Raw genomic sequence first — 17,291 nt, forward strand, 5'->3', positions numbered from 1 at the left:
CTGCCGCCCGGGCTAACGGGCAGCGCCGGCACGGCGCTCGGCCTCGCAGCCTCCGCCCCCGCCCCCCGGCACCGCCCCCGCCGCAGGGCAGCGGGGGCGGTGCCGGGGGGCGGGGGCGGAGGCTGCGGGGGCGGTGGATACCGGGGGGCGGCGGCGGGACCGTCTGAGGGAATGCGGACGGCTGCGGCCAAGATGGCGGCGGCGGCGGCTGCCGCGGCGGGCGCGCGAGCGGCGCGGCACGGTGGGTCGGTGGGTGCCGTGCGCAGAGGGCGGGAGCGGCGGGGGGGGCCCGGGAGGGCGGCCCGGGAGGGCGGCGGGGCCGGCGGCACAGGCCGCGCTACACACCGCGCTACACACCGCGCTACACACCGCGTTACACACCGCGTTACACAACCCCGGCTGGCTGCCTTTCGTAACGCTGCCGCCGCAGCCGGGGCCTCCGCTTCTCGGCGCGCCGGGCTGGGCGCTGCGGGCGGCGGCGGGAGCTGGGCGCGGTGGGGCTGCGGCCGCCCCGGGGGGCTCCGGCCGCCGCGGGGGGCTGGGGGGGGAAGTCCGGGCTCGTGAGCCGGGCGCCGGGCTGTGCCGGGGGTGCCGCCCGACGGGACTGGGGCTGGGAGGTTTTGGTTTGGTTTATTATTTCCCCGCCTCAGGAGTTTGATTTTAAACGAGGCGCTTTCCTGGCCGGACAGCGTTGGCGAAGCGGGTCGCGGGTCGCGTTCCCCAAGCCGGGTGCTGAGGGAGGGGAGCAGCGAGCGCGGGACCCGCGTCCCCGGTGCCCGCCGCCCCTGTGCTGCCGCCGGGAGCTCTCCCTGCTCCTCACCCGCAGGGAACACACGGCCCGGTCGCCGGTGGCTCCGTCCGCCTGCCCGGAGGCCGGGCCGCGTGTCCCGGGACCGGCGGGGCGGGCGCCGGGCTGGAGCGCTCGGGGCTGGGCAGCCCGCGGAGCCGAGCCCAAAGCGGGCAGGGCAGCGCGTCTGCCCGTCTGCACCGAGCTGGAATCGGCGTCCTTGCGCATCCCGCGCGCTCCGCATCATCCGCTTGGTGGTGCGGGTAGAAACGTGCTCCAGCCTCACGTCAAACAAGCACTCGCTGTTTTTTATTTACAGCACAGGAGGATCAGTGCAGCTATCGAGCCTTCTTATTGTCCTGTGTAGTTTGCATAAAGTATCAGTCCTTCGAACGTAATAACCTAAGGACTGGGAGATCAGTGTAAGTGTTTGACAAGAGTCTTTCAGGCGTTGGCAGCCTGTGAGTTGAAGCTCTTTGCTCTGTAGGCTCCTGACATCGCTGCAGACACAGGCATCCGCAGATGCAGGCTCTTAATCCCGAGTAAGAAGCTGGATTTGCAGGATGCTTTTCACTGTCATTGATTTCAGCGGGTGTTGAGGGTGTTCAGCATCTGTCCAGGATGTTATTAGGGAACTGTGAAGCATAAGAGGCTCTTCTCAGCAGGTGGATCGGCTGCTGAGGAGGTCTGTGCTATTGGGGCTCGATTGCTGCTGAACTCCCGCGGTCTGACAAGGGAAGTGTCGCTCCAAACAATTGCTGGAGAGCTGGGGATGTGGCACTTAACAACTTTTTTTCATCTTGGGCAATTCACACTATTGTTGCACTAAAAAATATCGTGTAATGACCATGAACTCCTGAGGAAAACAAAGCAGGCTTTTGAAGAAGCGGATTGTAAGCAGCATGTGGGAAGTAAATTATCCTGGTTTGGGGGCGTGCTTTAGCTGATGCTGAAATCCAGGGATAACAGAGGTTGCCTAGCTGGGTGGTGAGGAGGAAGGCTGCTCACATCCCTGGATAAGCGGATCCTGAAATTGCTGCTCAGTGGACCTGACGTGGGGCCAAACTAAGGAGCAGTGTGCTTGGGTGCTGGCCTAAGTTGCTGAAGTTTGCAGGGCACTCTAAATTAAAGCAGACATAATTTGCCTGTCTAGAGCTAGCCCAGGTACATCTGTACCACAAGGGGTTGGGTAGCTTGACGTACTTGCTTCCTCAGTGTGTCAGCCCTGCGTGGTTTCTCGTGTGTGCTCACCGGTTGTTTTGGACTTATGGTTGGAGCTTGGAAGAGTAGTGAGGCTTTTGTTTGGTTTTAGGTTACTGCCTGGTATCTGGAAAGCTGTTAGTGTTTAAAGAAAGGCAGAAGCTTGCAATTTCATTACTTGCTTTGATTCCAGGACCTGGAGTGTAAGGGAGAAAATGCCAAGCAGCGCAGCCCTGCCAAGTGTGGCTGCTGAGGGGTTGGTGCCTGTCTGGTGAAGAGGCCCCTCAGCCCTGTGCAAGGTTATCAATGTGCTGTTATCTTTCTTCCAGCCCTGAGAGGCAGCAGCCAGCTGCAGGTCCCGGTGCGATGGAGAGGGCAGGCGACTGCAGCTGCAGTGACAGAGAGCACAAAGCCCCAGATCCAGCCCGAGGCGCGGTGAGGGTCCCTGGGCCGGGTGGGTGTGCCCTGCTCACCCTGCCCTCTGTCTCTCTCTGATACGGTGGGCTGCTTGGCTTGCACAGCAGAGCTGGTGGTGGCAGTAAAACGTGGCAGTCACAGGGCTCGACTGAGGTTTTTGGTGCATGTGTGATTGCTTTTATCTGGCTGGCTGCATTCACCCAGCCTCTTGTTCTCGGAATCCTGTGGGACAGTGGCCCATGGTAAGACCTGAGGCAGTGCAGAGGCAGTGGAAGAACAAACAGTAGGATATTATTTGAGGTTTGGTTCCTCTTTCCTGGATTTTATTCAGCAACCTGCTGATAGACTCTCCAGGAGGAAAGGAATGGAAGCTGAGGTCCTGACCCATCAGGGCAGGCCTGTGGTTCTCTCTGTGCCCCTTTGTAAGACTGGCTTTAACAAGAGGAGGGCCAAGCTCCCTGTGCAGCCTCAGCTCTGTCTGCTCAGGAGGGGAGAGCTCCTGGTCACTGGGCTTCCTTGGGCAGGGGGAACAATTTGGTGGGGAAATTGACCTCTTGGGTGGGAGCTGTGATGAGCAGCAACTTCTGTAAAAGCTGATACCACCACCTGCTCTGCTCCACTCTGCTGGGAGGGCCATTATCCTTATAACTGTGTGCTGGACATGCACCTGCATAGAAAACTCATTGTGGGGAAAAAAATCAACAAACAACCCCAACAAAACCGATCATTCCTTAGACCCTGCTTTATAACCTCCCCTACAGCCCTCAGTGTGAGATAGTTTTCTCAGTCTATTTTCAGTTAAACTCTGTGTTTTGAAGTTATTATTTATTTTTTTGTTTCAAGTAGAGGTCATGTAAATACTTGTCCTCTAGCTATTCATGCTTGTAGTTAATATTTTTATGTAAGCAGGGTAAGCTTCCAAACAGGACTGCTTATGCAAAAGACAAATGCAGAAGGATGATTGTTTGATGATGATGGTGATAATAATAGCAACTGTTGGTCAATAGGAATTGAAATATCTCTTGCTTCCATAGGAAACCTAAAACAGGAATCCTGATGTTAAACATGGGAGGCCCAGAAAGGCTGGATGATGTACACGATTTCTTACTTCGTCTCTTCCTGGACAGAGATCTAATGACAATGCCAGCTCAAAAGTGAGGAACACTCTGAATTCCCGTGGTACAGTCAGTGTTGCGTGTTGCTTGGAGATTTAACATCTGTGTATACCAGAATTCCTTAGGACTGCTTTATCTTGGGACCTGTCAGTGCCAGAAATGGTGCTGCAGTTAGTGGTGAATGGTGTCAGTAGGTGTGCCAAGACAGTTCACTTCTAATTGCAAAGTGCTCTTTCCCATCACCCGATATGTTGGAGAAGGTGATGAGATATAATGGTAAACAAACCAGGCAATGCTGGTTTGCCATAACTTGGGGAGCGTGCCATGGAAAACCCACTGCAACAGAGGGATTTGGGGAAAGGGGTGGTGCCTTTGGCTATGATGTTAATGCCTGTACCTTTTGAATGCATCAGTAAATTAGCACCGTTCATTGCCAAACGCCGCACACCGAAAATCCAGGAGCAGTACAGCAGGATTGGAGGAGGATCACCCATCAAGAAGTGGACAGCAGTGCAGGGAGAAGGCATGGTGAAGCTGCTGGACAGCATGTCCCCTCACACTGGTATGTCTCTACCCTACTGTGCTTGTTAAAAGTTTCTGATGCCTCATGTGTTGAAAGCATGGGCTTATAAAGCAGCCTTTGCTTCTCCACCTTTACTGTGAGCGTGAATGGTGTTCTCAGTCCTGCTAGGAAATCATGGCAAAGGCTTTGCAGCAGCTCTTATTCCTTAAAAACTTGGCATATGCAGAAGGTTGCAGGGGTTCCTGCACATGCAAATGTTTTTTTGTGCTGTGGGCACTTTTGTGGCTACATTAGAGAATGGCTCTGGTTTTGGAGTGTGCTGTTGGTGCTCACTCAGCCTGCAGTCACACACTGCAGCACCAAAAGCCAACAACCAAATGTTCCCCCACCTTCTCGGGCTGGACCTCATATGTGCTGTGGTCCAGCTGCCACCTGTTGCTGTACCCAAGGTGACTTGCTTAAAAGCTGCTCTGGGTAAGTCCACCCTTTGGAACTTTTGGCATGTTTCATCTTGTATGGCTTCAGCCATTCAGAAATTTTGGGCATCTGGCCTAAACTGATGGTCTGATCTCCCTCTTTCATCAAGGGAGAGTGGTGCTTGGAGAGAAGGTGATGCAGAAAGTTGTTATCAGGTTCATGCCCTAAAGATACACTTGCCTCTCATTTGAGTATGGGAAGAAATTTAGGTGGCTATGATAGAGAAAGTGTCTTACTTTCAGATGTTCCTCTGAAATGTCCCTCTGCAGTTATTGCTTGGATATATCCAAAGCTTTTGAAACTTTGCCTGAGTCTGTAACTGTTAATGATGGATGAAAGAACTAACACCAGTTAGGCCTGATTTCAGAATCAGAGTCATAGAATCACAGAATCGTCAAGGTTGGAAAAGACCTTCAAGATCATCAAGTCCAACCATCCACCCTACAACCCCTGACCACTAAACTGTTTTATGGAACACACCATGTCTACCAGAACTCAGAGAGGAGGTCCTTAGCTCATGGCTTGGTTGAGCAGCGAGCCCCACCCGAGGCCATGAGCAGGAGATAAGGCCTAACAGTTTGCCTTGGGTGGAAGTAGGTACTGTCTTTGCCAATTCTTCCCTGAAAGGTGAATACAGCCTCCCCCCCTCTCTCTGGATCACAGAGTCTCCCTGAACCTTGCTCCCTTGCAGCAAGGAGCAGTGACTTGCCTGGGTTGCCCTGTGCCAAGTGACCTGGTAGTACTAGTGTCATGGGCTGTGGGTGCAGACACTTGTGTGAATGAAGGAGATCACTGAGCTGCTCACTGAATTCCTCACTGATGTGTTAGCTGCAGATAATGCTTCTCATCCTGCTGCTGCAATAGGAGCACTGAACATTTTTCATAGAAAAACTGCTGGAGTAAGAGCAGCCAGAGAGGAGAGCTCTCCATTCTCATCAGCTCAGCAGCTTCACAATGTGTGGTGCTGCACACTGCCTTCTCCCTTCAGTTTCTGTGGCCTTGGCTGCTGGGATGCTGGTGTCAGGGAATCCCCCTCCAGGCTTGACAATACACCCTATTTGATTCCTGCCTATTTTGTAGTTCTTTGTGGCACCTGCTTCAGACTTGGGTAGAAAGGGGCTAGAGGCAGAAAAGGGCCAGAGGTAGAAGACTGGTAAGAGGGTCTTGAAGGTGAAAAGCGATGCTCTTGGAAGGCTGAAACTAAATTTATTTCATTTGTTCACTTTGTAGCATGTAACTGGTGCCTTTGTTTGAGTGATGTTCAGTCCTTTTTTCCACAGATGCTGCTCTCTAGCTCAATTCCAGCTGTGGTCTCTGCAGATATAGTCAGCTGCAGCCTGCTCTGACACCCCAGGCAGCAGTGGTTCTTGCAGCAGTAGCCCCTGCATGGTCAGGCTTGCCATGGGTTCTGAAGATAAAGCTTAGAAAGTTTATCAGCTTTTCTCAGGGTGCCACTCCCACCTGCTTTTGTCTGGGGACCTGTTTGTGAGGGCAGTGCAGTCCTTACACCTGATAAGTCCTTCCAAGACCTCCTTTTGTACCTAGCAGTAGCTGCAGTTTTAAAAATGGAACATGCTGACCTTTGCTAAGCATGGAATTGCCTGCCAGCCATTTTCTTGTGCATTGCAAGCAACCTTGCAGCAGTGGCATGCCCTGTGCTGCTTCAGGGTGGCTTCAGAAATCTGGATCTGCTTCCAGAGGGAGCAGTGCACTCACAGGGAGAGCCTTGGGAGTGCTGAGCCCTGGCAATGAGTAGGTCAGAGGTTGTGGTGTAAGACTTGAAACACGTGGCAAAGCAGAGATGTAAACTCGTTTCACCTTGATCTGGCCTTTTGAGGTGTTGAGTTTGTAGCTGCTGTGCATTTGCAGTTGGTGCAGAGCTCATGTGAGTACCAGTAACCACCTATGAAATTCCCTCCTGTGTGAGTGAATCAATCTACTGATTTGCTGAGTTGTACTAGACATTTGACATGTTATTCTTTGGCAATGGAACTAATATAAAGTAGTAAATAAACAAACTCACCCATGTCATCTGGGAACAATATAATTTTAAAATGAAGCTTTCTTGTTACAGGCAGCTGTCTGGAAATGAACAAGCTGAAGGAGTGGGGTTGGGTAGGCTCAGCAGTCTGTAAGAATAAATCACACAAGCACGATGATAGGGAAATCCATTTCTGTTCTTGTGGGTTGTTTTTTTTAGGGCTGGCATAAAATAGGCTAACGTCTTGCAATGGTAATTCTATTTTGTGAAGGTGCATCTTGCTTTTGAAATGGTTTTAGTTATAATGGTTCTTAGTATTTCTCACCAGCTGTATTTTAGGTGAGATTCCCTTGTCAGCAGAATGAGAGCTCACAAGATGTGGGGTCCATGTTGTTTCTTTAGGTTGGTAGCTCTGTGGGAGGAGATGTCACTCTGCTTCCAGTAGTTCTGACTTTGACTGTTACAACAAATTTATTTATATACAGACATGAACATCTCTCCTTTGCTGCCTGTGATCCAGGACAAAGCATAATACTGCAAGAGTATTGCAAGAAGTTTCCAAGTTAGCCAGGTGTCCAAGTTTCTCCCAGTATGTCCTTTCCCAGGTTAAACTCCTACTGTCTTTGCTCTGGTTAGTCAGACTTCTGTTTTTAATGCCATTTAAAATGTTAATGAGGCTACTGGCTCCTGGGGCTCCTGAAGTTGGGTCATTATTTGCTCCTGCTCCCATCTGGGAGCTCTCTTGCCTCCTGCAGAGAACTGAGGCTGACTAAACCTGTTTTCTGAATCCTGCATAAATGTATGGAGTCAAGACCAAACACGGGACATCTGCTTCCTTCAGAGACCTGTTAAGTGTTATTTCAGAACTAGTGACCCGGAAACCCTGAAAACAAAACTTTTCTTTTACTTAAAAAAAAGGAATATAAACGAACAAAAACAAGGCAGCAAACCTGCCCTCCTTCCCTCCCTTCCCTTAACCAACCCGTGCTCCTCAAGCCTCAAAGCTGACCCCAAAAGATTAGAGATGGAAAGTGGAAAACCTAAAGTGTTGTCCTTGGAGAGAATAACATTGTTCATTCAGTGTCTGTCAGTGACACGTTTTTACCAACACATCCCTTACCTCAGAACTCGCCCAGTAAAATGTCAGAGCTCTACAGGCTGGAAACCATGCCTCTGCTAAGCTCTGTAAAACCAGAAGACTTGTGCTTCCTGAAGAAACAAGCAATAGTATAAATCACTTTTAAATTCTATTAACAGCAAAGTGAGTTACCAGAAAAACACTTGGCAAAAAAAAGGTGTTTATGTGACAGTGGTTTAGAAAAGCAGCCAGAAAATTACCAACAAGTGTCTTTCAGCAATTTCAGCCTGTCTGTTCTGTGTGTGGTAGCTATTAATGAGGTGTTATTGCGAGTTGTCTGTTTTCCCTGCCACCTCTTGTCCTGTGCCTTGGCAGCTCCTCACAAGTACTACATCGGGTTCCGGTACGTGCACCCCCTGACGGAGGAGGCGATCGAGGAGATGGAGCGGGACGGCGTCGAGCGGGCCATCGCCTTCACCCAGTACCCCCAGTACAGCTGCTCCACCACCGGTGAGCACAGGCAGCCAGGCTGCCCTGCCTCCCCTTCCTCTGGGCTCCCTTGCCAGCCCGAGGGCTCCCGTAGCTACTGTCACCCTGAAATTTGGGTAGAAACCAATTAACTAAGGATAGCTTGTTGTTGTGAGACAGCATAAACTGAGGGCTCAGGAGCACAGCTGAGTCAGCTCTCTTCATGGAAACCAGAACAGTAATTAAAATATTAAAAATAATTAAGGAATGGTTTAGCAAATTGTTCTTGGCTCGCGCATTGTATGGACTTTGGTATAATTGTTCCCACTCGAGGCTCCCAGGTCTGATTTATGGTTGTTTTTTAAATATGCAGCATTTAAAAATATTTCAACGCCTCGCTGTGAAGCTGCTGTAATCTGACAGGTTGCTAATGCCTCGGCTGAACTGGTGGTGTTAATTCTGTCTTTCAGGAAGCAGTTTAAATGCCATTTATCGCTACTATAATAAGAAGGGGGAGAAGCCAAAGATGAAGTGGAGCGTGATTGACCGCTGGCCCACACATCCCCTTCTTATTCAGGTGTGGATTCGTGTGGGAGCCCTTGAAGTTGGCTCTCAGAGTGAGAGGTGTGGACTGAACAGGTCTGGTGTGGTGTCAAATTGGCATTCCCTGGGGTTTTCTTAGATCAGCTGATGTAGGAGACACGTGGTATCTTTGCATTGCTCTCTTTAAACAACAAAGAACGAAGTAAATGCAGGTGTTTGTTGAGTTTCCTTTTTAGAAGTATTTGCTTCCAGTGAAAACACTGTGTAATCTTAAACAGAAACATTCTAGGGAAACACTTCACCTGGATGAAGTCTTAGCTTCTAACAAACCTTACAAGATTTTGCCTACAGAATGTGCTAAAAGAAGATGAAACTTCTGATTTTGGCTGTGTTTACATATTTTCTGTTTTTTAAACTTGAGAGTAAGGGAAGTTTCCATTTGAGGGTGTATTTTAGTTATGGTGATGAAGTGTGTTGTGTCTCCTGTGTATGAAGTTACAGGAGAAGGATGGTTATTTTATGCCAGATGTTTTGGCATGATGATGAGTGAAAGTGACCACCTGGCACATCTTGTTTTAAAAGCATGGTGACATTATCATAGCAGTGTTGGCTGGAAGGTGCCTCTAGAGGTCATTGGTCCATAGTGCTCAGAGCAGGTCTGTCGTTGACACATGTACAGGTGATGTCTGTTTATCAGCTTCTCACCTGGCAGTGACAGGTAGTTCTAGGCACAGCACTGGCTGTGGCAGGAGCAGTTAAGGGAAACCTTGCTCCTTTCTTTTCAGAGAAATTGGCATTTTTGTTTTTCTTGGGGAGCTTTTCCTCTAGTTTGGGTTTTGCAACCTTTGTGGTGTGCTGAACAGATGACAACAGTGACAAGGCAGGGGAGGTGGAGCTGCAGGCACTGTGTGATTTTCCCCTGACCATTACCTGTGACATGAGATGGTTCTTATCCACCCTCCATGTCTTCAGTATGTGTTCTTCAATGAAACACCTCACCAGAGCTTAAGAGCCTTCCATGTCTGCAGGGAACCTGCAAAATGGATTCCATGAGACAGAGTACATGCAACCCCCTTTTTTATTTTTATAAGCTTACCATTGCACGTTTCCTTGCTGGAGGAGGCTGTGATTGACAGGGCTGGTCTTGGCTTTGTTTTTCTGAGCAGTGCTTCACTGATCACATCCAGAAGGAGCTGAGCCTGTTTCCACCTGACAAAAGGAAAGATGTTGTCATCCTCTTCTCGGCACACTCGCTGCCCATGTCTGTGAGTCACAGCAGGTCCTTTCTGTCCTTGTTAGACCAGAGTCACACTGGCTGGGCTGAATGGAGGGGTCTGCAGCTTGCACACCCAGGGGTCAGGCCACAGCTGTGGGAGTGCCAGGCAGATAAAAAGAGCTGTGGGAAGGGGAGGCAGTGAGCTAGAGTGGGAAGCCTGAGGTGGAGCTGGAGGTGAGCCATGTGAGCTGTGGCTGCTCTCCTGCTTCCTCAGACCTGCACACTTGGCCACCAGAGAAGATGGGGCGCTGGGTTAGGTCAGACTTGGTGTGGCTCCTGCCGTGGCCTTGTGAACCTGCCAAACCCAGGTGGAAATAGGGGGGGGGAAATTGGTTATTTTCTCACCTCTAGAAAGCAGTAATAATGCCTTCCCTGAAAGAATGAAAGTAGAATCTCTGCAAGGTTGTAATAAACAACTTCATCCTCGGTCAGCAAAGGTAGCTGCAGGGAAATGGCTCTTGAATAATACTTAAAAAATACGGCACTGTTACCAAAACGTAACATTTCCCATATTCAATGATAGAAGAATTCATCTTTTATCATAGAAGGAGGAGTAGATGTTCTGGTAAAGCAGCTTCATCATGGATTGTGCTGGGCAAGAACACAGTTTTTCTGTGTTTGGATGAGCCAGGCACTTGAGATGGCCCATCCCAGGCACAGCCATGTCACGGGCAGCATGCTCCCCTTCCCCAGGCGTTAGGTGGGCTTTGCCCAAACATGCTCACTGGAAGAAAAAGGTCTGGTGTTTCTGTGTTGAAGGTTGTGAACCGTGGTGATCCGTATCCTCAAGAAGTGGGAGCTACTGTCCAGAGGGTCATGGAGAAGCTGAACTATTCTAACCCTTACAGGCTTGTGTGGCAGTCCAAGGTATGTGCTCAGGGAAGCTCTAAGGCCCCTTACCACTGCAAAGCTCTTCAGGTGATAGACTTTATGATCTTCTAACTTAAGAAGATTATAACTTCAGTGCCTTTTTCCCCATCTTCCACAAGTATTTCTGCTAGAATAAAATCCCAAACTTTACTCACGTTCAGTCTTTCCAGATAACTCTTTATCTTGCCTTTTTTTTGTATATTGCATAGTTTTAAAGTAGATTTTTGATGTGTCTGTTAGAAAATCTATGATTTCATAGCATCTAGTCTGGCATTTGTCTTTTCTCTGTCAGAAGGAGGAATTGAGCACTTACTGAATTTTTAAGGTGTCGCTTTTTGAGAATCTCTCAGCCATTTTCCAAAGTCTTTGCTGTGAAATAGGCATTCCTAATAATAATGTGAGCCTAATCCAAACAGGCTTCTTATTCCTGACAAAGACTGCTTGCATCACTTTGTGCTTACTGTTACTACTGCAAATGGCAGGGCACATTAGTACAAATAACTGGCTCCATCTGAGCCATGATTATGTTTATATGGTCTTTGCTGTCCTGCTTAAGAAACATGAGTGTTCTTTTTAAGAATCATTTAATGAGGCTTTTTTCTTTTTTCTTCTTAATTTCCCTGCCCCTTTTCCTACAGGTTGGGCCGATGCCTTGGCTTGGTCCACAGACAGATGAGACCATTAAAGGACTGTGCCAAAGAGGAAAGAAGAACATGTTGTTGGTCCCAATAGCATTTACAAGTGACCACATTGAGACACTTTATGAGCTGGATATTGAGTATGCCCAAGTTTTAGCTAACGAGGTGAATGTTCTACAGTTTCTGTGACTGGGTGGTGGTGCTCCAAGCTTACTTTTCCTGGTCTGAAATTTGCTTTGTAGTTGCTTCTTGCAATATGATTTGGGGAAAATTTAGTTTTTCTGTAAATTGAACATTAGTCTGAACTGGCTTAACTCAAATTAACTTTTAGCAGCACAAAACAGGTGGAAATTTCAATCTTTAGGTTTAACTCTTTAAGCCATTGCTGTCCTTACTGAAAAAGAATCATTGATTTTTGGCAGTAAAGTGAAATTTTGTGTCGGTTATTTTGCTGTAGTGAAAAATATGGCATTGCATTTAGTTCTGTCATTTTGGGGCAACTTCTGAGTAAGGTTGAAAGGGAGATTTTGAAGCCTAACTGGTGAAGGATCAAGCAGACTTAACTTCTTTTCTCCTTTCTTTTGATTCAGTGTGGAGTTGAAAATATCAGAAGAGCTGAGTCTCTTAATGGAAATCCACTGTTCTCCAAGGTACCATCTTTGTTGCAATAGCTGCACCAGTTTGCTGGATTGTGGAGGTTTTCTTGTAGTTTTCAAGTACTGTGAGTTTAAGAGCACAAGTGGAAGCCCCTGTGCTTAATCTGTATACCACAAAGTTTTCTTTTACCACAGTTTGTGTTTGTTGGTGGTTTGTTTTGTTTGTTTGTTTTTTTTAAAGAAGTTCTGAAGTTTGTTATGACCAAAAGAAAGGAACAATTTTGTATTCATCTTTAGTAAAATGTTTCTCTTATGATATGTTGCCAGTGCAGCTTTAAAGTGGAATTGTCCCCTGACGTGAAGGAGGGTGGTGCTTAGAAAGCATCCTCTAGTGGGTGCATGCTTTGCAGTCTCCCTAGTCCGTGTGCTGCGTGCTAAAGCCTTGTTTTTATTTTATGCAGATAGGTTTTGCTCCCTGGTGATTTTTTTAATTAACTGTCTTCCAGGCTCTGGCAGACCTGGTCTGCTCCCATATGCAGTCGAAGGAGATCTGCTCGAGGCAGCTGACGCTGTGCTGCCCGCTCTGCGTCAACCCCGTCTGCAGGGAGAGCAAAGCCTTCTTCACCAACCAGCAGCTGTGATGGGCTCTCCTGGAGCAGGCAGGCAGGTTGTCCTGCTGGAGCAGTGCAGAGGAAGCAAACAGCTTGACCAAGCTCTCTGCTGTCGTGTATTACAGACTGGTAGTGATGTTAACCCCTCACTGATGGAACAGTGAGGAGAACTTGACTTCTTTCGTTTTTTTTCTTACATTTTCTTTATTTGAGGAGAGTTTGTAGAAAATAGGGAGGTGAGGGCATTTATCCTGCAAGATGTGAAAAGATCTTAGTTCATCTGGGTCTGATTGCACTTAGCAGAAGCCCGTAAGTATGCACTGAAAAACATAAAAAACCTTTTCTACAAATTAGCTTCTACTTCCTATGCAGGGATTTGTTCATATGCAATTTTGTCATGAGTGCATTAATTTCAGCTTTCCAGGTCAAACAATTATTTGTTCTGCTTATGCTTAAGGTACAGAATAACCAGCACAGTCACTGGTTGCCTCTTCTGAGTGATTTTTCAGATGGGTTTGAAGATCAAGTGACTTCTAATGCTTTTTAAATAATGTGTGTAATTTTTTATTATTTTTTTTTAGAACTTGAAGATAAGGTTTTATTTTGTTGTTTTACTCCTGCCAGAAACATCCAGGGAAAGCTTAGCTGGGATAGTAGAATGCACAAGTTTTGTTTACATTTTCTTGAAAAAACACTCTCACTATCTGCAGGAAAGCCTCTGCACTTGAAGAGCATAACATGAAAGGAATAAGCCTGCTTGGGTGATACTGAAGAACATGCTCAGTTGAATAAAACTGTGTGAGTTTCAGATCTCCCGGCCACCAGTAGTCTGTACTGAAACATGTTGGTTTATCTTTTAAGCAAAGTGCCTTTTAAAAATTATTATTAAAAAAGGCTTTCTCTGTTTGGTTACATAAATTTAGGAAGTCAGGCTTGCTCTCCAGAAGGTTTATAGATCTGCTCTGTGCTCTCTGCTGTGCCACAGTGCTGTGGTTTTTGTGGGATACCTATGGAGTTCCACAGGTACAATTGATCTAGCTTAATTGCCGTTGTTACTTAAAGCTGAGATGATGGGTGGAGGTGATTTCCATTGCAGATGGCTGAGAGCAGGCAGCCTGGATGCTGACAGCAGTGTGCTCACATGTCTCTGTAAAACAGCCAGACTTGGTCTGGTTTTGGCATTGATGGTGGCTCAGGAGTAACCCAGCACTGGTAACCCAGCTAAACTTCTTGTTGTGGCAGGTGTTTGGGTGCACCAGGGCTGCTGAATCCACTCCTAAGGAGGGGTAGTTTTGTAGAGTGGAAAACCTTATTAGGGCAGTATTGCCTCTCTCAGCACCAGGACTGGTGTCCAGGTCAGCCTGGGGATAAGAGGGGGCTCTTCTGAAGGGCTGCTAGCCACACACCGTGCCCAGGCTTGGCACTTGAAGTACCTGGGGGCAGAAGTTCTGCAGCACCTCAGTCTGGTCCTCTTGCACAGGGACCTCTCCTCATGGGGGGGACAAGAGAGGAGCAAAGCTGTGACCTTGTTCCGTGGGACTGAGCCATACCTCTATTAGTCTGACTGTCTGTGTCAGAGCTCTACATGTTTACTTGACTAATTAGCACTAAAATGTTGGCTCTTTGGCAGTGCAGGTGGTTTTCTGTGGTGGATGATCCAGCTACTGGTGACGCTAGAGAAGCAGGTGCCATGCTGCTCACACAGTTTGTGTGTTTGTAATCAGGAGGCATGAACAGTTTGAACCTCTGATCTTCCAAGGACAGGGTTGTTTAAGAAGAATTGAGCCCCTGTTGGTGTAACAGGGGTTTATCTTGCTACATGATGAAAGAATTAAACAGATGCTGGTTGAGCAGCCGGTGGGCCAAGTGCTGCCCTGGGGGTGTCAGTCCTACATGCCTCGCACCGCCTGAGAGCTGGTTGGCTGCCAAACTGCAGCTTCCCAGTCTGGTCCTGGGCAGCCAGACTTCAATTCCCTCGGTGCCAGAGCCTCCTGCATTACTGCTGCCCCTCCTTGCTTTAGCAGAGAGGAGTCTTCCTGGACCCTTCGTGCCCAGGCCTGCTGCAGTGACATTTAGCCAGGAGCCAGGGCCTCTCTCCCTTTCCTGCCCTGGGTCTCTCCTTGCTGCCCCAACAGGAAGAGGAGCAACATGAAGCTGATTCCTGCCCTTGCTCAGGGGGAGTAGGTGGTTGTCACCTGGGAACAGAAGGGTGAAATGGTCATGGGAAAGCTTTGAATTGATGACAAAAGAATAAAAATGTCTGCACTATGGGTGGGAAGGGAACACTGGCCTTATGTCTCTGGTTGGACAAAGAACTTTTCTCTGTTCCCATTTCTCTGTGTGACACTTACAGGTCAGTGGAAAACAGTCTGTTTGGTAAAATCTTCCTGCTTACACTTCTCTTACCAGCTAAAGGGAATATTGGCCTTCAGACCCAGGGTGTGACCAGCACATTCAGAAGTGTGGCTGAAGCTGGCAACTGAAGGTTAACTTGATGTGAACATTGTGATACTATAAATACAGACTGGCTTTTTATTTCCACACTGGAGAGACTACTGAAAATATTGGCTGGCACTCATTGTGAGGCATTACATTTGTCCCTGGTAATAAAAGGTATTTAAAATTTACTTTTTAGTATGCTAACCACAAATGAGATAATTACTAAGTCTGTTGCTGCTATTAGACCATAATGTAGAAATCACTTAATTTTCTAGCTTTTAGCAGATGGATCTTGTCTCAGAGTTGGTGGGGTTCTTCATTTTGCTGAACAGATCATGTAACATCACTGTCTTGCAACTTAGCATGCATTATTTGCCTTCATGCAGCATCAAAAGCCTGCTGAAAAACTACCTGAGCAAGTTAGCTAGCAGCTCTGCTTGATATTTTTAAATAACAGTGAGACTAATAACAGTGGGAATTCTGCTGCCATCCTGGTTTATTTGGGGGCTTTTTGGGGGGGTGCATTTCTGACTATGCTAAGAGTGGAATTAATCCACCCTTATTTTTGATGCTTCCAATCTAGATGTGACTGTCTGAGCTGGTCTCCTAGGTACTATTTATGGTCAAAAGAGGGGTCTGAATATGTAGTTCTGAGGAATGGTTCATCTCCTCTCCAGCAGACCCTGGGTGGCTTTGGCTTGGCAGCCACCCCTGCCCGTGGAGCACTAGCTCAGAGGCAGCTGCACCGCACAGGTCTGGCCTGGGGAGAGCTGAGCCCCGGCCTGGGATGTGCCTTCTTCTGCAGCACTCTGCCAGAGGTGGGGTTGCAGTCTCAGCCCCACAGCTCTACTTCAGTTTCCCTGCATCCTCTGCTGCGTTTTAGATGTTTGGTGCTGCTGAGTCAGGTCCCAGTCTGGTCAGACCCCGGGTGCTTTCGGCTCTGGTCCAGTTGGTGGGAGCATCCAGGAGCCTTCAGTCCTAGGACAACACTCTAGTTGGGTTTTTTCATTACCAGTTACACTCCTTTTGCAGTACTTTCTTTCATATGCCCTGATGAGAAGCAACCAGTTGGAGGTGATCTGAAGTGATGTGTTGAGGCAGCGTTGTACCCCTAGGATTTCATTGGAGAGAGGCAAGTCCTGAGGCTGGAGGCGAGTGGTGGGGCGTGGGGACGGTGCAGCGTGGCTGTCCCCTTGCCCAGGCTGCTCAGCCTGGCTCCTGCTGCCCTTGGCACTGCAGCCTGCACCACGAGGCTGCTCCTGGAAGTGGGAACGAGAGCTGGGGAGTTAGACCCTCACACCAGCACTCCCAGCTCTGTGGAGCTCTGGCCTGAGGTGATATTTTGGTTGAAAAGCAGAGAGACAGAGCCCTTGGTGTCCAAGAAGTGGGAGGTAAAGGTGTTTGCACATGGACTGTTTTGAAGAATTGACTCACGTAAATTCTCCTGATTAAACTGCAGTTTTGCTTTTTAGCTTCTTTTGTTTTGTTGAAGTTTTTCTTTTCTGGAGATAATAAAATCTTCCTTATTGCTGGATGCATTTTAGAAAGTGTGATAACTTCCAGAAGTGGTGCTGTAATGTTAAGAGGTGTGGAGATAGTGTCTGAGCTAACGTGCTCCCTCTGGAGAGCAGGAGAGGGGAACGTTACAGCTGAGTGCAGTGGGGCCAGGGTTTTCCTAGGTTTATCTAAAAGTTCACTTCATTTTCCCTTGCTACCACACCCAAACAGTTGGAAATCAATATGGAGTTTAAGATGCAAGAGACAGAGAAGTTCCTTTTATTTTTTTAATGCCAGATGTGTACAAATACTTGCTTTTAGTCCAACATATGTATTTCAAATTTAACAAGGACTTCCATTTAATGTAACACAAAAAATTTGTGTAATCTTACTGTGTATCATTTGCCATAAAGGTGGAATTTCAATTAGATTTTTTTGAAGAAATGTCTGAGCTGTGTGTCTTCAGTAGGAGCCCTTGATGATAGTGTCCTCTCTGCTCCTTTCCTGTTCCCTGCACCAGAACACAGAAGCATTTGGGCACGTTCTGGGTGGTGGTTTGAGTCAACCCAGCAGTGAGCTGGGGAGCAATGGTTCCTCCTGGGCAGACCTGACTTGCTTTGTGCACCAGAGGTTCAAGCTCAGGTGCCTCTGGGAGGAAGCACTCCAGGTGTGCCCCAAACACTTCCCCCTGCATGCGGGTCTCGGCCAGATCCTATTGGAATGCTCTGACAAGGAACCAGACTAACGTTACCTGGGGCAGGGCCTCAGCACCCAT

General features: G+C 48.1%; 1 protein-coding gene across 1 annotated transcript; it reads left to right on the forward strand.

Annotated features, from left to right (window-relative positions):
- Window positions 1-153: 153 nt before the first annotated feature.
- On the forward strand, window positions 154-16,960 carry FECH (ferrochelatase). Its single transcript, XM_051642833.1, has 11 exons — window positions 154-241; window positions 2,317-2,422; window positions 3,439-3,558; window positions 3,933-4,081; window positions 7,954-8,088; window positions 8,517-8,623; window positions 9,756-9,854; window positions 10,625-10,732; window positions 11,374-11,538; window positions 11,964-12,023; window positions 12,476-16,960. The coding sequence occupies exons 1-11, from the start codon at window positions 172-174 to the stop codon at window positions 12,608-12,610; spliced, it is 1,254 nt and encodes a 417-aa protein (XP_051498793.1). The 5' UTR covers window positions 154-171; the 3' UTR covers window positions 12,611-16,960.
- Window positions 16,961-17,291: the final 331 nt, after the last annotated feature.

Source organism: Apus apus, chromosome Z, assembly GCF_020740795.1.
Source record: "Apus apus isolate bApuApu2 chromosome Z, bApuApu2.pri.cur, whole genome shotgun sequence".
Classification (NCBI taxonomy): domain Eukaryota; kingdom Metazoa; phylum Chordata; class Aves; order Apodiformes; family Apodidae; genus Apus; species Apus apus.